This window comes from Elgaria multicarinata, chromosome 6 (assembly GCF_023053635.1).
Source record: "Elgaria multicarinata webbii isolate HBS135686 ecotype San Diego chromosome 6, rElgMul1.1.pri, whole genome shotgun sequence".
NCBI classification, from domain to species: Eukaryota; Metazoa; Chordata; class Lepidosauria; order Squamata; family Anguidae; genus Elgaria; species Elgaria multicarinata.
Window position 1 is genome coordinate 61,088,270 of NC_086176.1, and position 27,061 is coordinate 61,115,330.

Here is a 27,061-nt window from a genome sequence, read left to right on the forward strand (position 1 = left end):
AAAATGATTCATATTTTTGGCTTCCTAAAGAGATGATCTTTTCTGTAAGCTATAAAAAATGACTTGGCTGATTGATAAAGAACTGTATAATTTCCCACCCATACGTATCAGGCCATGCCATGAGGTAATGGAATGGTGTTTAATTTACTTCAAACTCTGATGTATATTGAACTGTATGGATTACATACAAAGCAAACACTGAATGTGTGGCAGGAACTCTTGCACAGACATGCCAAAAAATGTGTTCGCGGTGTCCAACCATACATCAGATGCAATAACTCTGATGTTTGCCAAAGCAAAGCAAATTAAAAAGTACCACATCTGGATTGGTGCTTAATTGTCTTTGCAATGGTCCCTTAATGTTTTTGACTCATATTGGAAACCATTAAGAGTCATGATTTTCAGAGCACATGAACAAGATTAGGAGTAGAAGTTGGATGATTCTTTAGTGTGACATTTTGTTAAATATCATTCTGATAATATTTGTGGATTTTGTTGTGGAGCTGGTCATACGGCATAAATACATTTGGACTACCATTTCCTTTCCTCTCTAATGCGTAATCAACTATTCATCTTCTCTGCTGCATTTACTGCAACCACGTCTCATAATCCCCCAAAAAATATTCCTTAACCTATCCTGCCTCTCTTAATTACTGCTCAATTCCCCTTCTACTATTTGCCTCCAAACTGCTGCCACATATTTACACTATCTCACCTGTCCTTTCCCTAAATCCTCTTTAGCCCCACTACAACCTGGCTTCTATCATCTGCACTCCACTGAAACTGTCCTCATCTTACTTGACCTCTCTGCTTCTTTTGAATGACCCTCTCTGGCCTGACTCCCTTCATGCACAGCCTTCCATAGCTCTCTGGTTTTCTTCCAACCTTTCTAATCACTCATTCAGTATTTCCACAGCAGGAGTTTTCATCTACATCTCCCTCTCTCTGTTGGGGTCCTTCTAGGATCTGCTTTTGGCCCTCTGCTAGTTTTTCTCCAAACATACTATATCTGGCTGACCCAACCAAATTTCATGGCTCAGTAGATCCTATACTAATAATATACACTGATAAGAACGTAAGAAGAGCCAAGCTGCATTAGGTCAAGGGTCCATTTAGTCCGGCATTCTGTTCATATAGTGGCCAAAAGGAACCCAAAAGGCGTTCCTTTTGTTCACATTTTCACCACACTGCCTCCCTTACTACAGTTACATATAGTGGCCAAACAGCTGACCAGAGGAAACTCACAAGCAGGACATGAATGCCACAGTATCCTCCCACACATGTACTCCAGCATTGCTGTACATAGGCATACTGCCCCTGATATTGGAGGTAGCATACAGCCATCAGGACTAGTAGCCACTGATAGCCTTCTCCTCCATGAATTTGTCCAATCACCTTTTAAAGCCATCCAAATTGGTAGCCATCACTAAGGGCATGTCTACACCTAACGGTGTAGATGGAGGGACGGGGGACGATCCTGGACTTACCTGCTTCATGGGTCGTCCCTGGTCATCTAAATGGAAGTGCGATGTCCCAGAAGAGATAAGGGACGTCACACCTATGTGCCCACCTTTTTTTAAAAAAAATGCAGGAGCTGAAGCACACTTGCACTCCAGCGAAAAAGTAAGTTAAAAAAAAAGGCTGCGGTCCTCAGGATCATCCCAGGACTGCGGGGAAAAACAGGATAAAAGTGTTTCCAGATATCCCTGGGAAATGGGGGGATCGTCCCTGTCTGCTCCCAGAATCTCCTGTGCATCACCCGGGGGAAAAGGCAGATGTAGACATGCCCTACATGTTGTGGTAGTGCATTCCATAGTTTAACTATGTCTGTATGCAGAAACAATTACTTTTATCTGTTCTGAATCTCCCAGCATTCAGCTTCATGGGATCATCCCAGGTTCTAGTATAATACTATCTAACTCCACTGCTCTTCCCTAAAACTTCCTTCCTCCTCCGAACACTGCATTTCTGACTGCCCGTCTATATTTGTTTGGATATTACATTGCTGTATCAAACTTATTCCTTCCTCTGTTCAATTTCTCTCCATACTCATTGGCAACATCACAAACTACCCTTTTAATCAGGCACAAAGAATTGGCTTTATCTTTTCCCTACCCTCTGCTATCCATTTTAGGTCCATTTTCAAGTCATGTGATTCTTCCTATACAGCAAGGGTGGGGATCTTTGGGCAGTGTGGTGGTGGTGTCCAGGGGTCACTTAACACCTTCCAGATCCTTTTTAAGACTGTAGAATTTTTCCATGTGATTTGATGGCAAAATGCCAATTCAGCCATGATCTAAAATAAAACTATGAGCTAATATGGAAGAAAGATCAGGGCTGTACACAATTCCTCCTCCTTTCACCCCTTCCAGTTGTGTGCCAGTTACTGATAACAGTTTACCATGACTATGGTCTAATTTCAGTTTACTAACCAGAATCAAAACAGGGTTTAAGAGCTGACCCTTATTAGTAAACTATTAAGCAGGACATAGCAGGGAACTGTGGTTTTAAAGAGTCCAGATTACTGCCTTGAAGGCACATCAGGGGAGGACTAAAGGAGGAGGAGTTGCCCTAATGCTTATTCCGAGCTTCCTAAACCATGTTTAAGAAAATGGGAATGTTATGTCTGAAAAGGGCCACAGGTTATTGAAACAAGCTTCTATCTAAACCTAGCTAACTTTTCTTTCCTCAAGTAACAAAGAATTAGTACTCCTTTTAGGCCACAGCTAGACCTAAGGTTTATCCTGGGATCATCCAGGGTTCACCCCTGCCTGAGCACTGGATCCCCTGTGTGTCACCTAGATGAACAGGTTTGACCTCTGGACAATCCAGGGATAAACCTTAGGTCTAGCTATGGCCTTAGAAGCTAAAATGCTAACTAATAGAGGAACAGCTCAAAACTAAGCCTTTTCTTTTTAAGCTCTAGATGCTCCACACTATTAGGAAAGATGGTCAAAAACAGTCCACTAATAAAACAATGGCCAAACACTACGAAATTCATCCATTTTAAGATGTGAGAAAGACAGATTGTCATCCTGGTTCTAAGCACATTTGCTTTAGAATCCTATTGAACAGATTGTCTTTCCAGGTGCACTGTAGAACTGCAAACAATGGCTCCCTAACATAATCGTGCACCTTTATCAGTATTTCAAAGAAACTGCAACAATCTCCTTTGTCGACAGAAATTTGCAGGATATTTCTGCTTCCTGCTGCTTAATAAATCTTCAGATTAAAAAAAGGTTTGAGCAGACTTTACAAGCCCAAGTTACTATATATGCATTTAAATCCATTATGGAAGCTTTTGACATGTAAACCAATGAAAGAAAACCTCTCACGAAACACAAACTAAGGACCCCTTCTCAGATTTCAAAAGCCAAAAAATGCTTTGAGTTGTGACTTACTTCCCAGAGGTGCTGAGTGTTTCTGGTTGCTCCTGTTTGCACCTTTTCTGGCAGAAGAAGAACTCCCTGGAAAGGCCCGATCCAGGTGCCCTGCTGAATCCTCTGGGCAGCACAGATGCCATAGGCCAAGCCAGGCACCGTGCTGGTGCACAGACACACTTCCCGTGGCAGATCCCGAAGCCACTCTGGAATCTCAGGCGGAGGTGCTGCCGCCGCGGCACTGCTAGTTCCCACCAGGCGGCGCAAAGAGTGCAGAGGACCATGCATGGGGCATTCTCCATTACGGTTATCTGCACACATATCACATCCTGTGAAGAAAAGAGAAAAGGCTAGTCACAGCTAGGCTACTGTCATCAGATCCCAAGGCAGAAATATGTGGATTCATTCATCAGTTTTTGAATACTGACATCAAAGCATAAATATACACCTGCTGGGTACTCTGTTCTCATAACTCTCATCCATCTTTAGAAGTAAATTGCCCTCAAATCAACAGGGCAGGACATACTTCCAAGTAAACCTATTTGGGACTGATGAGTAAATCACAGTTGAAAGTAAATCACATTAGAAACGCAAAGGTGGATTCAGATATATTCATAGGCTTGTTAAGCTATGATACTTGGGTTCATTTTTGAATTAAGTTAGGCTACTTTCTGTTCTGTTCAGTTGCTTCTGGAGTAATCCACAACCTATTCATGGAAACAAATGCTGCAATCTACACACGGCCAGCTCTACCATTAGGCAGAGTGAAGTGGCTGCCATAGACATTGGATGCTGGGTGATAGCATCTTCACCCCAGCAATTCCTCCTGAGCCTGCATTCCCACAGCCATCTTCCCAGCCAGCACTCCAGTGCTAGTTGCTTGTTGCTGACCTGACTGGCTGCCTTGCCTAGTTACTTTCTCCTAACACATCACAGGCAGAAATTTTCAGAAAGGCTCCTGACAAGCAGGCAGACAGACCGCCAGTCCATGCACTCCAGCAGATACTGTGTAAATATATTGCTCTGCTTATTTAAAGCAGGCACTGAGTACAGCAGTGATCAAGTAGTAGCAAAGTGTTGGAGGACAGATGTCGCATGCCTGCCCTGTTCTCCCTAAGCTAGCCTGCTGCCCTCAGGTGAAGTGGAGGACATTGCCCCATTAGCAGTACTGAAGTAAGATTCAGTGGTTTTATATGTGGAATATGGGTGGGTGGAGATCTTGCCTTTTGTTTCAGACAGTAAACTATCTTAAGCCAGCCCTGAATGTACACCAGCGTACCTGGGAACAAGCTCTGTTAAGCACAGTGGGAGTAACTGATGAGTAAACATGCATAGTATTGCATGACACATTAGCTTATTGCAAGTAGTCCAACTCAACTTGTCTGTGGATCATAGCTTAAGTGATGTGTTTCAATGAAGCATTTAAGAACATGTGAGCATGACAGGATACTTCTATAATATTTTGTGCAACTTTTTTCTATTATTTAAAATGCTTTGCTCCACCATTGCTTCTATGACTAATATGTACCTTCATTCCACTTTATCAGTGATCTGCCTTTCAGGATGTGTGGGCAAGCTTGTCAATTTCTAGCTGAGCTTTCTAAAGATGTCTTATATGCATTACACTTATTTAGTTTATATGTATTTTTTTATTATTTTTTTTCTTTTTAAAATACCTTTAGAGGTGAATTATTAGTTAATGTAAGTGCTGCTGATATCTTTGAAATTGATCATTTTTACATATCTTGAAATAATTATGTATGGATTTGCTATGTCCTATTGTTTTTTAATTATCAGCTGATTGCAGAACATTGTTGCAGAAATGTTTTGATATGTTATTGATACAATGACTATTGTATTCATTAATCATGATGTTCCATGCTCTTGAAAATGTTGTCACTATCCTTTTGCTGTGAAACTGCTATCAAACTGTTTTGATACGTTGTTGTTTATATTTTCCTATGTTATTATTTTCTTATGTAATTTGTAAGTAAAACACTTTGGGAACAATCCTATAAGGAAAAGTTACATACAAGTTAACTGATGACAACTAACTGAAATTATCATGAAAACCACATAAATGTGTAGTAACAGTAGCAGCATACTCAGGTGCAAAACTTTAGCTTAGCCTTGATTCTATTTAAGACTTCTAATCAAATTGTTTTCAGGTATTTATTTATGAAGAAATATTTTTTTTCCAGTTTCCACATTAAGATAATATATATGTTATGTTTCTTCCAACTTTGATGGCAAACTATTCATGAAACTACATTTTCCCCATTGTTAGTTAACCTGTATTTCAATAAGTATCTATCTAACCTTTACCTAAATCAGAAAACATTGTTATTGTATAGTTATGGTAACAAATATATACATTATTTATGTTATATTAAGAAAAACTTTACTAAGACCTAAAATGAATAAAGAGTACTTTGGAAGTTTTATTTTTGTTCCATTTCATGTTAATGGTTTCCACAATCTTTACATACTTCCTGGACTTCCAAGAACATAGTTCATACTCAGAAATATATTTTGCAAATCAAATAAAAATGAACCTCTTTGAATCAATTACAGTCCTTGGCACGTTTTGCACATTATAACACAATTAAAGGTTTCAAACAACTCTGTCCCAGAAATATATTAAAAAAGAAGTGCTTGTTCTTCAATATTTACACAGCAGTTCCTTTCACCCTGATAATTTTGCATCATACACATCCAGCAGCTAAAAATAAAATAAAAATGTACTCAAGTTGGTAGAGGATTTTGTGGTCTAAACCACAAATCTGGAATAATTAAGCAGCCTAGAAGCACAAGTTTCAAAAGCAACAGGCCTGACACAGCCTCCTTGCCTCCTATGTTAGATAAACTTCAGTTAGTTTAACGTTTCAGTCAGAGTAGTACAAAACATTTCTGCCTCTATTTCAGCCATTCATAAATTATGCATACATATTATGGCATCCAACTACTATTTCATTGTTTTACATTTATTTTTCACTGTTTGAGGGCTCAAAATAAATTACATGCTTTAAAAATTATCTAGATGCTCAGTAAATTGGATGATACATTTGAAATTATTTAAAAATGTGCCATGGTACAGAAACACAACATTAAATACTGTGGGAAACTAGCAGTGAATATCCAGTTCCTAAACATGTCGGCCAGGATCCAAAGAGCTACCTAAGGTATTTAAGGATACCTAAGGCATTCAAGGATTTTAGTGGGATTTTTTTAACTTTTTCTTTGAACATCAGATCTCCATACCATAATGTTAATTGCTTTTGTAAGTCCCCTCAGTTTCAAATGCAGTTTGCCATGGAACACTGGAAGTTCATGTTTGAGAAACATAAGTCCAAATTCCCCTTAGGCACATAGAATTTGTTGCATAGTTCTTTATTATTTGGTAATAAATCCATTTGCACTGGTGCATACTTCCAAGCAAGTGCATTTATAATTCCAGCTACCGGCTGGGTTCAGGTGTAACATTACTAGTCTGCTGAAGAGGGAATAAGTGATGAGCTCAACCCTTTCTCTTCTCACCACCCTTATATGCATAGGTGCAGAGGAGACATCCTGGTTTTTGTGAAACTACTATTTTAACCCATGACATCCAAAATGGAAAACTATGGCTTAAACGCCTGCTGCAAAACAGGATTACGAACCAGGATCAAATCATGGTTTGCAATCTTGGTCTATAGAGTGCACAAATTGCAGTTTCACTGGTTCAGACTTCCTGGACAAAGTGTGATATAACAAACCAGGAAATCTCCTCTGTAACCAGATATGTGAGAGAATGTTGGAAGGGAAGGTCGAAGGAGAGAGATTTTTTGTTTCTGTTCCAACAAACCGTAATTTGTTGGGCTAGAAAATTTCATGTGAATTAAGCCATAGATATACAAGACATTGACTGTAGAAACAAGTTATAAATCCATAACCCACACACTTCCACAATTATATGTACAAGCTGAAATACTTAAAATCAGTTTAATTCTGTTTATTTCAATAGGATTTGAGGTGACTTAAATCCTAGGTTTGTACCTAGACATTATTTTGGATCAAGCTGACAATTCCTGTGAATACAACCACATATATTTCCTATTGCAGCAGGAAACCACCAAAGCTAATGCTGACGAACCAGCACTGATGCTACAAGTATTTCCTTAATGTTTTTGTAAGAAGAGACAAGACAATTTTCTATAGTTTATTCTTATTCACTCCATAATTCTTCCCTTTCAAATCATATAACTATAGTTTTACAGATGTATAGTGAAGCTAATATTTTTCATTTTTGCTCATCCACATAGGGCTGGATCCAATGATAGTTTAACTTAAGTCACGTTCATTTCAGTAAGTCCACGTTTAAGAAATACTATCATTGCATACAACCCATAGATCTACACATTCAAACATGAACCATTACTTGTATTTTGAAATCATATTACATGAGATGTGGTTTGTAAAATATTACAACTGTTTATATAAACAAATATAGATATTACTTTTTTAGAGTTAGCTTTTAAAACCTTGATTCAAGTAAGTCACAAATATTCTGTTAAAGCACATCGGTTTTAAAATGTTCTATAGTGAATTGCTTCCACATAGTATCTTTAGTAGGTATTAGGCTACAATCCATAAATCACTTAAACCAGCATCCTTGAGCTTAAGCTGGTTTAGTTCCATTACCTTCTATGAAGCTATACCAGCTTAAGGCTGCAATCTCTAAACCCCTGAACTCAGTGAGGCTTGCTTTTGAGTAAATATGTATAAGATGGAGCTCTACATACAAGATCTTTAGCTGTTTGTGGATTGCCCTGTGTATAATCGCAAGGAGAGGTGTGAAAGATGCAGTCTAGATCAGAAGACATTTTAGATAAGAAAATATCTAAACAAAATGTTTGCTACTACTTTTTCCAAGGTCAGTTATAAAGCTAGGGGGAAAATCTAGCAAAGCTACCCCTGGGAAAAATCTGCCTTTTACGAAAAACAACAACTTTATCATAGTGCAATAAAATATCACGTATGTCCTAGCAATCATCTGATTTAAGCCAATCTTCTTAAGCAAAATCTATGATAGGTCCCTTTGTTCCTTATACACCATAAACTCATACTGGCTAGTCCAGCAGGCTAAAATTATAGTCCCCTGGTTGCAAATAATGTTAATAGAAAAGAAAAATCCACCTCCTTATACATTCTCATTTTAAAATCAGATTTCTTATATTCTAACCTATAAAACAAACAACAGTTGTTGGAAAGTCTCAAGATTTAGGAAATGATTGATCAAGATTTTACTTACTTCTCATAGCAGACCCTTGATTCTGGAATAATTCGTTCCCTGCTGACAATCTTTTAGATGTGTAACCTCCTCCCAACTTCCTGATTATTAATGGGTCTCTTGGAGACACCATGTCTACTGAACAACTTCAATTAAATAAAGCCAAAGCATCTTTTTTACTCCAGCCAGCCAGCTTTAGCATCAAACTCCTGCACTCAGCCACAAGATACGTAACATCATTCACTTTTACACACGCACGTGGCTTTTAGTAATATCCGATAAAACTGAAGACGTGAGATGGTTATACAAACTAGGACTAAACATATTTTTGGAACTTTTTCTTTCTTTCCTGCCTAAGAATTGAAGATCAGCATTACTAATTAGAAATAGATAGATTACAATGACCGTTAATGAACCCCTAGAGTATATTCCCTGAACAATTAAGAAACTGTGTAGATATAAATTTTCATATAAACAAATAAAGACTAGTAAAATTGGTCTGCTAGACTATCGCAAGGAGAATATGCTTCCGTTATGCATTTCTCCTTACGTTATGCAAGTAAAGCTACATGTTGTTTTTATACTGTTTTTATGTGTGTGTGTGTGTTTTTAAATTGTATACTTTTAATGTTTACTATTTTTAAATGTTGTAAACCGCCCAGAGAGCTTCGGCTGTGGGGCGGTATATAAATGTAATTAAATAAATAAATAAATAAATAATAAATATTGAAAAAGACGATTTTGCAGCCGGAATTGTAGATATCATAGCATATATAGACACTAAATTATTATAAATAATTATAAATGTCTTGTCAATTTATTCTGAACACTAAACTATGAGCAATATTCATAAGGTAACATAAACTCAACTTCATAGTTGTTGAATTCTCCTATATTCCAAAAAGCTTTGGAGCAGTTCTTAGAAACGTTTCAGTAATTTTATCGTGTTCCCTGTGTTTATAATGCTGTCAAAAATGTTATGGGTATAATACACAAACTGGTTAAGATTTAAAAATCTAAATTCCAATCCTAAATTCATTGGGTTGGATCCAGACCTAGATAGAGTAATAAAATCAATGGGATGTAAATAACCTCAGTCCTATTGATTCCAATAGGTCTTCAGTGAGTAGTACTAAGTCTGCATCCAACCCATTATCAGGGTTGGATGCACTGAAGACTTCCTGAGTATTTAGGAGGCAATACATAAATTTCATTCAAGCTGATTTAAAATTAAAAGTAAAACGGCTTAGTCCCATTCATCTTAAAAGAAACAGCACACTTTGGCTTCAGTAGTATTTATACCATATAATTCAAAGTATGGATACAAAATCTGCTGGTTTTATGAAGTCTACCTCTGAACAGTGTGTTTAGGAACAATACAGCTTTACATCCCCATTCTAAATACTTGATGCAGAAGTTTGTTCCACTGAAATCAGTTTAGTTACCTAAAGTAACAAGGGACTTCACAACTTGCTTTTTCCAATGTAGATTTTTATCACCTTGTCAGGAAAAAAACCACATTTGGTAATGTGTGAATGGTGCAGTGGGTCTTTTGTTGGTTGGAGCTACACAGAACAGCTTCCTGATCCATATATTGGTCTCCTAAGGTATGCAAATTTTACAAAATACATGCTTTTTCAATATGTAGGTTAATCTTCCCCTCTAAAACAAAAAAGGGAAAATCAATAATTTCCAGAGGAAAAAGAAAACTTCATTAAATTTTAGACCAGAGAAAGTTGTATGAAGGATAATTCAAAAGGAGAGAGCTATAACATAGAGCATAATTTCTTGACTCACATTTATCAAGGGAAAGAGAATGTTCAAACTATCATAGTTTGCAGCTATATGTAAAACAATACAAGAATCTTGAAAACAGATTATTTACATTGAGGTTCCTTATGGAGCATGTGGAAGGACTACTGTGATTTTTTATATAAATACTAGAGCAAGTCTGGGATTTTCAGAAGGGCTGTCAGGAAGGGCAACAAAATAGTCAGTGACACATGACCCTACTGTTTCTTCCCTACATCATGACCACAGGATTAACTCTGAAACTAGAGGGAGTCCTTCTGTTTACTTCAGTGGGCTTTTTGATCAGAGCCCTAATCAACAAGAGAAAACTGAGGAAAACTGTCACAACATATCAGATATGTTAATAAAATAGTGAAGGTTTTTATTTTGGCAACAGCTGTAAATAAAGAAATAAAAGACAGAAAATGCATTTGAATAAGGAAGGAGTTATCACACATACTAAAAGTCTAATGCAACTAATCAGAACATATATCAACTAATAAAGCCATGGACTACTATATATTTAATTCAAGAGGAATTCAGGAGTGTGAATTGATATACCCTAATGTTGGTCTAAGATCATTTGGAAGAGATGGAGAGTAGCCCAAAAAGGGAATTCACATTATTCTTCCTTAAATCCCCACATCCTGTCAATTGGAGAATGATAAAAGAGGAAATCCTAGGGGAATTGTTAACAAGGGTTTCTTACATGATCCACTTAAGAAGAATCAGTTGTAAACAAAAACCCAAAATATATTAGAGTTTCCAGTGAATTAGAGCATTTTAGTCGATTAACTGTCGTGTTTTTTTAACCAATTAATCAATTAATTAACTGGATACAGTAAACATTGCACTGACTCAACAGAGATGATAGCAGTTAAACAGTTTTTCTTGATGCGCCCTGTGATCCTGATTTACTTGATGTACACTGTGATCCTGATTTTCTCAGAAGTAAATCCCACTGAGCTCAATTTTTTCAAGAAATTGTGCATAGCATTTAGGCCTAAGACTGCAATCCTATGTATATTTATCTAAGGGTGTGTTCAGACAACACAATAGTCAACAGTGGCGTATTAATCAACTCAACAGTTGTTTATCTAGGTGGTACTCCCTACACAACATGATAATAATCATCCAAGGTGTGGATTAGTATCAGCTTTGAGTTGACTATTAATCCAGGCTGAGTTGACTCACTCATCCCCCTAGTCCTCCCGCTAGTATCCCATCAGCCACTGCTTCCTAAAATCTATCCTGCCTGCTGGACTAGAGCAGCAGCCCCACTTTGACAGCTCTTGCATTGCGACTTTGTGGCTTATGAAATAACCAACGGTGCCCTCCGCACAACACAATAACCAACGGTGGTTCAAATAGCCAACTCTGCATAGCATGGGTTTCATTGGTTATTTCAGCCAAATAACCAACCATTAGTTTAAAACCACCTGCCACACAACACAGTGGGATAATTATTCAACTGTAAACTTTTTAAACCACTGTTGTTTATCGTGTTGTCTGAACCCAGTCTAAGAGTCTCATTGCACTCAGTGGACTTTACTTTTGAATAAACGTGCATAATTATAGACGCATATTTTTTGCTTAGGAAAACACCCAGACTACTTTTCCAGAAAAAAAGAGCTTCAGATGGATTGGACCCCTCATCAACAAGAGCTCACAATAAGAAGCCATCCAAACTGAAGAAACCATCCAGAGCGGCCAGCACTAATTAAAATCTAGAAATCCACATATTAAGTTCTCCACCATCCCAATTTTCCAAACATTATTCGTTATTTAACACTTCAACTATACTTATATACAATTATAGCTATACTTCTGGAGGAAATTTCAAAGTGGAAAACAATGTAATAGTCTTAATCTACCAGTCAATTTGCAATAGTACAAAACCAGCACCATCCCAATGAAAAAACGTAAGAAACTGTGATATTGCTATGCTTACAACTCACCAATTCTGAAAGAGTTTGGCATCTGAGATCACACACAAGTTTGCAGTGACAGCCACCACAGACCATTTTCAATTATGACATCAAAAAAATACCTTTGAGCTTCTCTTATGCTATTTGTGCTATGCACGAATGTTGTTAATGCTAGATTGAAAGTAGAAGGGATGTATATTTTTAATCAAGAGTGAAGCCAGTCCATTTTTTTGCATAGTAAATCAATTTAAGCAAATATAATTTTAGTCTCAAGTGTGCGGTTAAACATATTTATTCCATTTAAGTGAATCTATTTAGAGAGTGATTCATCTCTTTCATAGATACAGGGTGCCCAGACCTCAAATGCAAGTTGAAATTTATATATTTACTTGTGTATTTGAACATTTAATTCACACAAACCTTGATCACAAGATAATTAACAGGAACTTCCTAATAAAAAATGAAGATATCAACAGCGCAATCCTATGCATGTTTATTCAAAACTAAGTCCCGCTATACTGAATGGGATTGTAGCCTAAAGTACATAAGCATTAACAACATTCGTACATAGCACAAATAGCATGAGAGAAGCTCAAAGGTATTTTTTTGTTTTTATGCTTTTCATAGTTTTAATTTTTGTGAACCACCCAGAGAGCTTTGGCTATTGGGCGGTATAAAAATGTAATAAAATAAATAAATAAATAAAATGTATAGCTAAAACACACACACACATACAAAATACAATCAATGAGCACTAACATTTCTACTTTAAAAAATTACAAAGCTTCTCAGAAACATTTAGATTCAGAGTATTTAGTAGAGTTTAGAGGAAGAGGGCTCCTGAAATGAGGAGCAACCATCAAGAAAGCCTTTTGAAATGCCCATTTTGACAAACAGTGTCATTAGGATCAGAAGCCCGGGCATTCTTCCATACATTTATTCAAGTTTGAATTGTTGTGTAACACAAAGCAGCATGGAAATATAGAGAAGATGTGACTACTCTTGACACTGCTCTAGTTTTTGCTAGCTGAGCTGTGTGTTTGTTGGGTGCATTGTCTACCAATACTTTTTCACCAGAGAGTAAAGGAACAATGCCAACATTGTTCTGTAAAATTGTTTGCATTCAGAGCTGTAATAGTCCCCTCCATCAAAATGAAACGGTCCAAGGTGATGTATAGGTGGTATATGTCTCCTTCAAAGTTAGCGAAAATGTACAGTGGTTGTCTGGGGGACTGTAGGAAATGTGAAGAACAAGAAGGTACGTTTTATCACATGTGGTGGTCTTGTAAAAGAGCAAAAGCATACTGGGTTAAAATAAATGCATTAATGGAAAAAAAAAAGTAAAGACAAATATAGAAATGAAACCAGAAATGTTTTTGCTTGGACTCATGGATGATCAACTAAAAGCAAAAGGACTGTTAGTTCAACATATGGTGACAGCGGCAAGACTACTATATGTCCAATATTGGAAGAAAATGCAAGTACCAACAACGGAAGAATGGCTACTTAAGGTGTTGGAATTGGTGGAGGTGGCGAAATTAACAGCGTTAATAAATGAAAGAACAATAGACTCATATGTAATGGACTGGAAACCTTTTATTGACTATATACAAGAGCTGCAAAAGGATGACTTATTTGTTTGTGGGTTTTATATATAATTTGTAATTTTGCCTATGATATATATACTAGCTTACTGTGATGAAATTCGTTTCTGGTAAACTGGAGATAATTGATGTCTGCCGTCCAGCTTGATGATCGCTTCAAATGATTTATAGCCTTATGTAAATGTGTTTATTTTAGTAGATGTTTGTGTTGTGTTGTAAACCGTATAGTGTATATCGTTTCTTTTTCCTTTTCCTTATGTATCTGTTTTTTGTCCTTGTTTTGGTTGTTTTGTGGTAAATAAATAAAAAAAGAATTAAGGGGGGGGGAACGGTCCAAGGAAAGAAAGATAAATTATAGAGGCAAAATAGGAACTATCTCAGGTACCAAAATCCCAGGGCACAGTCTCAGCTATGTTCCTTTAGAGAGCCACTGCCTGCACTTCTCGCGGAGATGCAGAGTTGCAGCTTAACAGCTCATCAAATTGGCAATATCAAACCCCAGAATTCCAGTGGATGCTTCCTAGTTGCCAAAGCAAACAACTTCAGGTTGGACAACTTTCATCAAGATCATGGTGTAGAGGAAGGAATAACTCCTCCTTCCTGTGCACTGCACTTCCAATCCTGATCCCGCCTCCATGTCTGCTAATTCTTTAAAAAATAAATTTAAAAAACCTAGTGTGACCCAGATTTAAGTCTTCTGATTTCCATCAGTTGCAACGGGCATTTTAGTTACAGTGGGAGGGGGGTTATAATGGGGAGAAAGCAAAGAAGAGACAGGCATAAGCATATGAAAACAAGAAAATAGTTTCTCAGTTACTTCTTGATTATTTAATATGTGATATGATGTTGCTCAGAAGAATATGATAAGACATGAGGGCTTGGTAACAAAATTTAAATTTGCTTCAGGCCCTGAGTCCAAGATATCAAAAGATACTAAAAGTCTTTGGCCTACACTGCCTCTTATCCTTCTGTTTTGTACATTTTTGGGGGGTCGATAATTCTGCCAAATCATGTGTATAAGGAAGTACTTATTCACTCTAATTTGAGATCAGAAAGTCAAACAAAACAGAAATCTACTGCTCCATTCTCATAATAGTATTGCTATGGAAAAGAAGAATACATAGTGTCATGAGATGCATCATACTGAGAGCTGCACAAACTTTAATAAGTTGCATCCACATAACGTCTGTGGCATGCATAACTCTTTAGAAAAACCAGTTTAATAATAAGTTCCCCACAAACTGTCCAGTACTTAAAGCAGGCATTTTCCCATCATACACTTGTTCTGTATCAGAAGTGTACTCTGAAGCTAGCCTTTTGCTTTATTAACAAATTGTTTACTTTTGTGTACTGGCCACATTATCTCTAGATCTCCAGAGACGTATTTGCATTTTACTAAAAAAGACAAGACAATTACATGGATCTTGCACTCACGTACAGTATTCATATATTTGGGGTATGTATAGCTTGTTTTGAACATTTGGTTGAATACAAAAGCCAGGACCCAGAGAGCCACTATGCATTCTAGGATGTTTTAGAGTTTGGCTACTCAAGCAGTAGTCCCCTGTATCATATCATCACTCATTTCTGAAACTGAGGAACTTTCAAACGTAGTTTGTGATATAGGATGGATATTTACTGTGCATGAGTTAATGAATTCTTTAGATCCATCTTAAGACTGACTATGCAGACATCATGACTCAGGGTTAGCCCTCCCATGAAGCTGGGTGAGGGGGCTCCATCAGGCAGCGGAGCAGGATGAGTGGTGAATTGTGGCGCACACCCCTTGACTCCCCAGGAGGGCCCACTGCCACTGCCCCACTACCTCCAGCAGGTGCTCCAAAGAGGATCCCCCCAGTCTCTTTCCCACCGTGGCATTTGCCACAGCAAGAGACTGGACAGCAAAGGTAGGGGATACGAGACAGGACAAGGGGTGTGTGATGCAGCAGTAAGGGGCACAATATGGTTGTATTTGCTCCTGCCTCAGGAGGCAAGGGAGCTTGTGCCAGAGCTTTCAAGTCACCTGTTTTTCTCCTTCCTACCCACCTGCTTATCTGATGAAAAGGTCTTGAGATCTCTAAAGCTTACACCCCGAGTTGCCCTAATAATTTATTAGTGTAAATTTATTACATTAAATTTATTTACTTATGGTCAGGACTGCAATGAAAATACATGCTTGTATATTGTATGTGGATCCAACTTGCTCTTATTTTATGTTTTGTGTAATTTAGCATGCTTCAAATGTCTACCTACAGGTGCTTCCAGATGGAGGGCTCATTAGCATTACAAATTAGAAGGCATTGTGCAGTTATTGTGCCCTTTTCTCCTATAAGAAAAAATCTGGAAACAGCAGTAGGAAAGCACGGACGAGATACGAGTGGAAGATGGTGCCATCTAAGATGCTTCCAGACAAAGCTTTTATGGCACCATCACCCTGCCTCATCCACAGAATTTTCCGGGCAGAGTTGGGGGAGAGTCTAGACATCGTCTTCCACTCATAACCTTTCTGTGTTTTCCTATCGTTTCTTCTATCTTTTTTTAATCCTGCAGAAAATCAGAAAAGTAGGGGAAACTGGAATAACTGCACAGTACCTTTGATTACTAGTGCCAGGAGCCATTGGTGTAGAAGCACTTAGGCCTCCCGTAAAATTCTGTGAACAAGGCACAGTGACAAAAGCCTCGCCTGGAAGCACCTCAGGAGACCAAAGTAATAATGACGATACTTTTACTACTACTAGGACTACTCTAATTGATGATGATGATGGTACTGCTCCAAAGAAAGGTAAACCTCACAGTTGTTAAAAAAAAGAAAATTAAAGCAGACAGGCCCTCAGGGTGCTCAAACCAGCATACCGTTAAAAAGGAACCTGAAAAAGACTACCCCCATTCTAATGGCAGCGCATAAAGCCTCTCTGTTCAGGTTTGGACGTTAGAAGCTCCATCACACCGGGGTTTAACACGTGTTTTTGTTCCTCATTTACTTCATCTTTTCAAAAGAGGAGGTAAACAATGAGCACCAGGACCATTGAGTCCGCTGTTCTAACCGTGCTGCTTTTCCTGCACACAGCAGGGGAGAAAAGCCATTCTGAGTTTAAAGAAACATCAGACATAAAGAGGGGTTTTTTTGTTAGGCAAGGAAGGCCAGAAGGGGCGCAAGGGTCCAGGTCAGGTCCAGGTTATTTCAAAGACCGTATTCTCCCTTATGAGCCTGCCCATGCTTTAAGATCTTCTGGAGAAGCCCTTCTTTCAGTCCCACCATCTTCACAGGTGCACTTAGTGGGAACATGGGAGAGAGCCTTCTCGGTGGCTGCTCCAGTGCTTTGGAACTCCCTTCCCCGGGGAAGCTAGGCTGGCTCCCTCCTTGATGGGCTTTCAGAAGCAGGCTAAAACTTGTTTGTTCCAGCAGGCCTTTGGAGAGTAATTTGGTCCTCCATGTTAATGACTTATAATTTTGTTGGATATTTTAAACTTTTTTTTTTTACATTTCTTTTCCTATGTTTTAAACTTTGTAAGACCACCTTGAGGCCCACTATTGGGCAAAAGGCGGGATACAAATCCAGACAAGACGGAGGTACTGCTAGCGGGTGGTTCATCTGTCCGGCGAGGTGATGTTTGCCCTGTCCTGGACGGGGTTGCACTCCCCCTAAAGAATCAGGTCCGTAGTTTGGGGGTGCTCTTGGATCCAGAACTGTCACTTGAGGCACAGGTGAATTCAGTGGCAAAGAGCACCTTTTATCAGCTTAGGCTGATATACCAGCTGCACCCTTATCTGGACAGAGATAGCCTAGCTACAGTTATCCATGCTCTGATAACCTCTCGTTTGGATTACTGCAATGCGTTATACATGGGGCTGCCTTTGAAAACGGTCCGGAAACTTCAACTGGTACAAAACAGGGCAGCACGTTTACTAACAGGGACTGGCCGACGAGACCACATTACGCCAGTCCTTTTCCAGCTTCATTGGCTGCCAGTCCAGGTCCGGGCCCGATTCAAAGTGCTGGTACTAACTTTTAAAGCCCTAAACGGCTCGGGGCCAGGTTATCTGAAGGAACGCCTCCTCCCGTATGTACCTGCCCGGACCCTAAGGTCATCCTCAGGGGTCCTTCTCCGCGAGCCCCTGCCAAAGGAAGTGAGGCAGGTGGCTACCAGGAGGAGGGCCTTCTCTGCTGTGGCACCCCGGCTGTGGAATGAGCTCCCTAAGGAGGTTCGCTTGGCACCTACATTATATGCTTTTAGACGCCAGGTGAAGACCTTTTTATTCTCCCAGCATTTTATTTATTTATTTAAGTATTTTTATGCCGCCATTCAGCCAAAAAAGGCTCTCATGGTGGCTTACAAAAGTATTTCTTGACAGTCCCTGCCCACAGGCTTACAATCTAAAAGACATGACACAAAAGGAAAGGGGATTGGGAGGGAGGAGGAGGAGGGGGAAAAGGAAAGCAAATTCAGGCACTACAATCTTAGTTGGAAAGTTCAGCAGTTACAGGGGACAGCAGGAGGGAGGGGGCTCTCAGCTGGAGCTGGACCCAGGCACGGTGGAGAGATGCCTGGCTGCTGCTTCCTCCCTCACTGGTGGCCTCTGCAGAGACAGTTCATTTTAACTGTCTATAAATAAATTTTAACTTGGTGTTTTAAATTTGTAATTTTGCATTGCTGCTGTTTTTATCTGGTTGAACTTTTATATTGTATTTTATATTATGGTTTTATACCGTTGTTTTATACTTTGAATGTTTTTAATTTTTGTGAACTGCCGAGAGAGCTCTGGCTATTGGGCGGTATAGAAATGTAATAAATAAAATAAATAAATAAATAAATAATGGGGCGCAGGAGGCAGACGACGTCATGTGAAGGACGTGAACAAACTCTGTGAGAGCCCAGTAACAAGCGTGCAATAAAACGCTCCTCGGATGGAGCGTTAGGCCAAGAAACCCCCCCAGGCAAGGCAAGCTTTTCAATGAGAACGTGGCGCCTCTTGGAACGCTCCTGTCCTTCCATTTCCCGCCCATGAACGCTCCAAGCCAATCAGGCTCTCGGCTCAGCGGCCTTTCCCCGAGGAGGGCGGGGCGGTTCGCCTCCTCCCCAGCCAGCCGCCTGAGTGCGCTCGCGCGCGCGCGCTGCGAAGACAAAATCCCGCGCCACGCGTGTCTAAGCAGCAGGAGGTTAAGGAGAGCCAATATCAGCCCCTCCGGGCGCAGGGCAAATGCACAAATACAGAGGTATATTATTGACTGTGGAAATCTCTTCTTACCTCCTGAGCCCAGTCGCCTTCCCGCTTCATTGGCCGCTTCCCAAGTACTCGGTCAATGGGGCGCACGCACACGCACACGCACGCACGATCGCCCTGAAAACTTCCAGTTTATTGGGTGGTTTAAAAGCACAGTAAATGAATAAATCGCGGGTTCACAAGATTTGCGCCTCAAAAGGTAAACCGTGGTGAAACTCTAATGAATCAAGGAAGGAAGGAACCTACTCTCGATTGCGGGATCTACTATCTCTGATGGCCCTTTCGTGAACCTCCCCCCAACACACACACTAATTTAAGAGGCCGGACCCATTGAACTCAGTGGGACTTCCTAAAAAACACACATTAGGGTCGGGCTGCACATCTGGATTTCTCGCAGCACAGTCCAGATATCACCTAAACCGGAGGATCTGGATCTGAACAGGTTTAGGATTAGATCGAAGTAATCCAGCCGGAAAAGGCTTGTCGTTGCTGGTGTCAATTACACGTCTGCCTCTGTCCCCGTTTTCCAGCAGTGATCGGAGCCATCTGATCAGTTCCTTTACAAAGCCAGATGATCAAAGACAGTTTGATTCTCTCTGGTGTTTGGGAGCGGTGTCAATGGGAAAAGGAGAAGATTCTTCAGGGTAGGGACAAGATTTAGGTTGCAATGAGTGTGGGTGGAATATCTGTGTGTGTGTATTTCGCTTCCTTCGATCGCGTGTATGAATGAATTAAATTTCAGTGTCAGGTATCAGAAGGTTAGGAGAATATTGTGTGTAGATAAACCTTGCCACCCTTGCCCCTGGGGGAGCCCCATATACAATGTGGAGATGATGAATGGGCTTTGGGAGAGGAGATCGAAGCGAGGGCCGCATTGCCTCCACTCTCTCCTACAAAACTATAGGGCAATTAATTGTGCCTTGTCCCCTCATCCTTCATCTCCTTGTGGCACATATCGATGGAGATTACTGCTGATGGACCATTTTATCACCTTAAATAAACAGTCACCACCTTTTCTAACCTCAATCTAATATATGGGCCGTGAGCTGCTCTCTTTAAGGGCGCCGCCGCTGCTGACGCTGCTCGAGAAAGTAATGGTGGAAAATAGCTAAATCATGGGCGTTAGTAGCGATTTGGGAAAATACAAATTTAAAAACTAGAAGGCGAGCAATGGCTCCTCCCACGCTTTCTCAGAGTGTTACAAGTAAAACGCCCTGGCCAGCCATTCGACAGAAAACGAGGGGGGCTTTCTCGGTTTTACACAATTTAGATCGGTGATGGTCAGAAATCTCCCTTCCCTTTGTTTTTAAACAACCCCCTGGGGGTGGGAAAGGAGAATAGTGGTTTCACCTCTAGTTCAGAAAGCTGGACCGAAAGAACATAAAACAGGATCTAGGCTGAAATCCTAAACACATTAACATGTCTCACCACTCAAGTTCACAGCCTTCTGCTCTGATTAATTCATCTGGACTAGGTATCCCTTGCTAGTTCCATAAATAGCCACCATTAAAATGAATTAAAACCCCTGTTTCGCCCTAGTTCTGAGTGGGGAAAGCGTCAGTTTTCCACTGTGGGTGTAGAACTGAGCCGTTAACTGGATTTAGGAGTAATTAATCTGGATTTGAGATTCATTTCCAACTTTGTGTTTGTCTTGACTATCACCTCTCAGTGCTTTCCACAGATACTCTTTTTAGGGCCAAGACGCTTTCACACGTGACTCTAAAAGTCTCTTCTGCGCGATTTGTGAAATGTGTGGATGTTGCTAACTGCGGTTTTTAAAATAGAATGCACATTCTCAACAACACAGGCTTGACATTCGCACTGAAGACCCCTATTAGCCTCATGTGTGAAAAAGTCCTTACTTTGTTATGATATTAGCCTAGAATGAAAAACTATCACTTGCTTCAGCAGAATCCCATTTGACTTCCGGTCCTAAGGAGTCAGTTTGTGATTATTTCCTTGCCAGAAACTTCTCTAATTGAAACAATAGTATAAATCACTTTGTGGGTTTAAAAAAAGAAAAGAAAAACATTTTCAATTCCCTTTTGAAGATTCGACCCCTGGGCAGTAACTATTGAATATTCACCTCAAAATAATGATTGGGAAGTCCTAATTAAAAAAGATCATACAGCAAGGCTGTGCATTTTGTTTACCTTTGTAGAAGAGATAACTGCCCTGCAAATCAGAATACTCACAACTATTCCCATTCTGAATTAATCCCTAGTTTATACTTGTGTTATTAACATACTTTAAAATAAAGACATTAACTAGAAAACTAACAAAGTTGTGTGCATTATTACATTTTCAGTTAGTATTGGGCAATGGAGGAGGAGGAAGAAGGAGGAGGAGGAGGAGGAGGAGGAGGAGGTTGTTAGAGGATTACTGAATGTGGTTTTGCTGGGATTAAGTACAACCAGCTTTATGTCTGTTTGTGTTACAAACTTAATAAAACTTTACAATTATGATACAAATTCTGACCGTAGAGTATCTGGCTTGACCAAGTTTTTCCTGCATCTAGATTTGTATCTCAGTTAAGTCAAAATGCCTGGATTCGAGTGTGAAGCTGAGGCTGCGATCCTTACTTGGACAGCGGTGCAGACCCACTGAAATTGGTACATGCAAAACGACAAATCCAGTAACTTGCCTTAGCTAGGTTATAATGGCGAACAGTGAGTTTTGCTAGGGAGTCGTTAATCAACTGGGATACTGATACATATTATATATGTTTTAGAACAATCAGGATGAGAATAATGGTGCAGGGAGGGTATATAAATGTAGCCATAATAAATCCCAACAGGTCCTTATATGAGGAAATGTATTCACACCCTTCATCCCAGGTTGTTCTTTCTGGCACAGAACTATGTTTGGTGTGTTTTTCTTCAAGAGACCAGGACATTTTCAACAATGATGTTAACAACTCGCTTCAGTTCGGAATGAAACGCGTCACTTGTGCACGCTGTTAAATCGGGTAAGTTGCATGCACATTCTAACCAATGGACACATTCAAACAAGAGGCAAGTAAAATAGCAAAACCAAGCAAGTGACGAACTAACTCAAACCTAACCATCTATGTCGTCACTACACCACACGTAGTTTCATCCTAATTCCTCCTAGTCTTTGCAATAAATTCCCTTTGCTACCTCCTTTGCAACGTTGAAAATCCACCCTGAATCAGGGATGACTGCTGGGGTGCCTTCCCCTCTCTGGCCAAGGATCTCCACTTCCCCGCGCCGATCATGTCTCCTCTAGCTGTCCCTTCGGGCCTGCAAAAGGATCCTGTGCTTATTTGTGAACTTTTGAAAGGTGCTACTTTCAATCTCATAGAGCCAGAGATATCTGGATGAATGTTACCGGTGGGTGGTGATGGGAGGGAGACATACAACAGGGGTTCAGCCACAATCGACAGGGCTCGGCCCCGCCACCCTCGACACACAGCCCTAGCGCTTGGATTTCAGCCGAATAGGTCTGCCAAGGATCGGAAGCAGGTTTTGTCGGAATCAGCCGGACCTGGTTCCAGGGAGAAAGGGGTCGATGTGGGCAGAGGGTGAGGGGATGAAACGGCTTGACATCCCAGGTCTGAATGGGTTGTTACGGAGGAGCAAGCTGCAGCCCAACAGGGAGTGACGGTGCAACAGGTCTACTCAGAAGTAAGTCCCATTGGGTCCTAGCGAAGCGGGTTTAGGACTCCAGCACTTAAACCCATTACAACCCGCAGGCTGAAACCTGCCCAACAGGGTGTGTTCCGTTGTGCTCTTCCCTCTTTTGCAGCAAATATCTACCTACCTACCTATGGATGAATTCCCCACCCACCTACCCAGGGCTTTTTGGCTGGTAGTAGTCACGTGGTACGTTTCACAAGCCACCTTCGTGTAGGAAATGCCGGACTTTACCGAACTCATTTTGGATCCTGGAAAGTTCGCTCATTCTGAGGTCAACCCTATTTTTACCTTTGCTGTTCTTTGTAAGCCCTTTATCTGCTAGATTTACACAGCTCTGTCTCTGAGACGTCAGACACATATTGTTGGCAATTAAAAGCGCGTCTCAGAGCCCATTAATTTATGAGCCAGTAATTTATGGGATCGGATTCGCTCTGTCTCTCTCCGCTCCAGAAAACACGAACTGCTTTGCCTCTGGAGGGAAATGACGCACGCAAATGTCAGGTCGCACAGAGAGGGATCCGAATCAGGAAAAAAAGAACCTTTTGAGAGAAGGTGGAAAACCGGGACAAAACCAAACCGTCTTTGCCGTTTCAGAGCCTGCAATCCTAAACACACTTACTTGAGCGTGAGTCCCATTGAACACAATGGGACTTGCCTTGGAGGAAGCATGCATAGGATAGGAGTGCGCTGCAAAGGTGCAATCCTATCACCACTTTCTTGGAGGCATGCCCCATTGAACTTAATGAGGCTTACTTTGGAAGAAACATGCCTAGAATCGGGCTGCATCTCCTGATTCTAAAGACATTTACTTATAAGAAAATTCAACATGACTTATTTCTAGCAAATGTGTATAGAACTGCAGTCATATTCTACTATGCTATTAAAGGAATCCATGCACACTACTTTTAAAACTGGGACTGTTAAAACTGAGCAGTTTCCCTAAGTCCTGGAACCTAACCAAAACTTTCAAATGTACATTTGAATTACTACCCAGTTAAAACGGATTATTTAGATTAAGCCGATTTCATCCCTCTGATTTCAACAGAGTAAATAAGATTTCAGATTTAAGTGCTGAAACTTAAATGAATTGTGGACTACTGCCAATTCCACATGTTTATGAAATTACCCTCTTAAATCTAAAACTATATTTACTCAAAAGCAATTTGATATCATTTCTTTTCAAGCAAATATTGTGACGATTGGTTGTAACTTTATTTTTATTTTTTAAAATCCAAATATATTTAACTGGGTTGAGGAGTGACTAGTTTTTCAAAAATCTACAGAAATACTGAAACTTCAATAGAAGAAAGTATGTGAAAGCTATGACAATGTTGTTAATAGTGTTGCTTCTGCCATGATGATGATGATGATGATGATAATGTCAAACTTCCATTATGTTGGTGTTGAAGTTATTTGAAAAGATTTAAAACAATTCCCCAGTATTACACACAATGATCTACCAAAACCAGAGACTCCGTCTATTTTGAAAAAAAAATGAAGCCGTTAAAAAGAAAGAAAAGTCTGTGTGGCGCTCTTTGTAAGGAACGTTCTGAAACCCCCCATAGCATATTGGTTTTGACACCCAATTAGGCTTCTGACATTTATACTTTTGAAAACAAACTTCCTACGGAATGACTGTGCCTCGCTTTGAGGCTAGAAAGGCAAACCCAGTGAGTGGCTTGATGTGAATAAGCGAGAAAAGGTAAATGATATTTCCAAAGGGACCAAAACAGTTGGCTTTGAGGCGGGGAAGTGAAACTGGTTTTTGTTTGCTCCCAAAGCGTGTTCTCAACGTAGGGAAAAAATCCTTCAAACTTTGGGTTTCCATCTGGAATCTAGGTGTGTGTGTGTGTGTGTGTGTGTGTAAGCCTTTTTACAGTGAAATTTTGGAAAAGTAAGCCTTTGGTAAGAAACCTGTCACCATTCAGTCAGGCTGTATAGCGGCTACGTTTTCCAGAGAGGAACCCTTTGGGGGTGCTTCAGACCTAATCGTATTGTCTTGGTAATAAGCCCCGTCGATTTCAGTTAACCTTACTTCTAAGTATCTGCTCTTGGAACTTTGGGGAAGTTCTGCTACGATCGATGGGCCATATTGCAAAGCGAATGTGTTTGCAGACCGAGGCCTAAAAGCATCTGGAAGAGTTTAGTTTAGAGAGTTTCTGATTGTGGGATTTTGGATCATCGATCTTGTTTATTCTATTAAGGATTTGCAGTGTTTACGAGGCTCGGACCTTATCCACAATTCCCTGAGACACTGAGCACCGTAGGACTTACTTCGGAGTAAACATTGCCTAGGCTTGCGCCATAAACTCTGTCCAGTAGGGCCTCAATGCATCACTAGAGAGAGAAATTCTCCCTTCCTCCCCACCCCCTTAGTAAAAATGCACCCCAAACTTGAACACGGAGCCTGAAGTGGCTACGCCCTACCACGCGTATGGAAGGTGGGTGGGGGGTGAGGGGTACATACGATTGTTGGGGTCCCCGGTGTGCTGGTTGAGGGGAATGATCTCCATGCGCTGCTGCCCGTACAGGTAATAGTCCAGCTCCTCGGCGGTGCAGCGAAACCTGGCTGCCACCCTCTCGTTGCACTTTGCTACGCCGCCTCCTCCTGCCAGGTCCTTGGTCTGCAGCAGCGGGACCGGGGCTCCCGTCGGAGAGTCGGAGCTCTGGATCGGCCCAAAGACCGGGATCTGAGCCACCGGCAGCGAGGTCAAGCTGGCTAAGGAGGCGGCGGCGGCGGCGCACGAGGACGGGGCGGAAGACGGGGTGGACGAAGAAGAGGAGGAAGAGGAGGACGACGAGGAGGAGGAGGACGACGAGGAGGCCGCCGAGGAGAGCGAGGCCGGGAGCTGGCGGAGACTGTCAACCGGGCCATCGACGGCTCTTTCGGGCGCCTGGAGGTGGCCCAGCAGCCCGGCGCCGCCTTTGAGCTGGCTGCCGTGAGGGAAAAGCTGCTGCCAATGCTGGAGGTAAGCGGGATCCACCTTGAGGAAAGCCGATCCGCCGGGATCGCCGGGCTTCAGCATCTCTGCGCGCCTGGAGGGGAGAAAGGGAGAGAAGCGGGGCGGGGGCGGGGGGAGAGACGGGAGAAAGAGCCGTGAGAAGAGAGGGGCCGTCGGGGCTTCCTTCGCGAAAGGCGCTCGGGCTCCGAGGGGCAGCAAGAGCCTTCGGGCAGCCGGCGATGCGGGGATGCCTGTGCCTGGGACCGCGCGGGGGAAGGTTCTCTCGGCGCCCGGCAAGAGGGGCGCTTGTTCCGAGCCCCAGCGCAGTGCAGCGCAGCGCCTGCCTCACCGACAGACCAAGTTTCGCGGAGGGAAGGAAGCCGCGAGGGGACACCGATTGCTCCTCTCGCCAAGGGTTGGGCATCTGCCCCCCCTCCCCCGCCAAAGAGCTCCCCAAACTTTCTCCCCCTTCGGTCCCATTCCTCTCGCCTCCCCGCACCAGTCTTCCGCCCGCTCCAGTCTTGCGAGGCGCTCCCTTTGGCCTCCACGCCGCGAGGGTCGGAAGCTCCCCGACGCCGACCCCCGAAAAGAGCCGGAAGGAAACGCGCCCCGAGCGAGCGAGCGGACCAGGCCACTTGCCCCACAGCGTCCCGGGGAGAAGTTGGCGCGCTGCGAGGCAACTTCCACACGCCGCCACAACCCTGCCGCCACCCCAGCCCCGGAGGGCTTTCCTGGGCCAGCCCGCTGACAGACTGACGGTTCTTCTCGTTACCTGGATCTCTTTGGGACTACGCGGATTTGGAGAGGGGCAGAATGCTTCTCCCCCTTCGAAGTGTCAGAGTCTTTGGGGCGAGGGGGGGCGGAAGCTAACGAGAGATCTGCTTCCGACCGCTGGAACTGAAAGCGGGGGACGGAGCGGGGAAGGCGGCTGAGTTGGGGGATCGAGGACCGGCCGCCCGGTGTGCTGAGAAGGACCCCCTTCCCGCTCGCTCGCTCGCTCGCGCCGTGGCGCTCTGTGGCAGCAGCAGCAGCAGCAGCGGCCGGGCTCCGCTGCGCTCTGCGCTCTGGCAGCCTTCGCGCTGGACACGTGGGTTTTACGACAGCACTAAACACGAGCGTGTGAGGGAGAGAGAGGGGGAGGGGAGAAGGAGAGAGCGACGGATGGGTGGGGTGGGGGCCCCCCCTGATGATTAAACTCGTAACCCTTTGGAGCCCCCCCTCCTCCTCCTCCTCTTCTCTCCCTCCCCGTCGCCGCCTCCCGTAG

At 41.9% G+C, this 27,061-nt stretch overlaps 1 protein-coding gene across 1 annotated transcript in view; it reads right to left on the reverse strand.

The window, feature by feature from the left end:
* PRDM6 (PR/SET domain 6) overlaps positions 1-25,881 on the reverse strand; it is a 103,824-nt gene extending 77,943 nt beyond the window's left edge. Inside the window, exons 1-2 of the mRNA XM_063128600.1 lie at positions 25,323-25,881; positions 3,402-3,709 (exon numbers count right to left, since the gene is read on the reverse strand). Of these exons, the coding sequence (XP_062984670.1) occupies positions 3,402-3,709; positions 25,323-25,881 (867 nt within the window). The remainder of the gene's footprint in view (positions 1-3,401; positions 3,710-25,322) is intronic.
* Between the last annotated feature and the right edge of the window lie 1,180 nt (positions 25,882-27,061).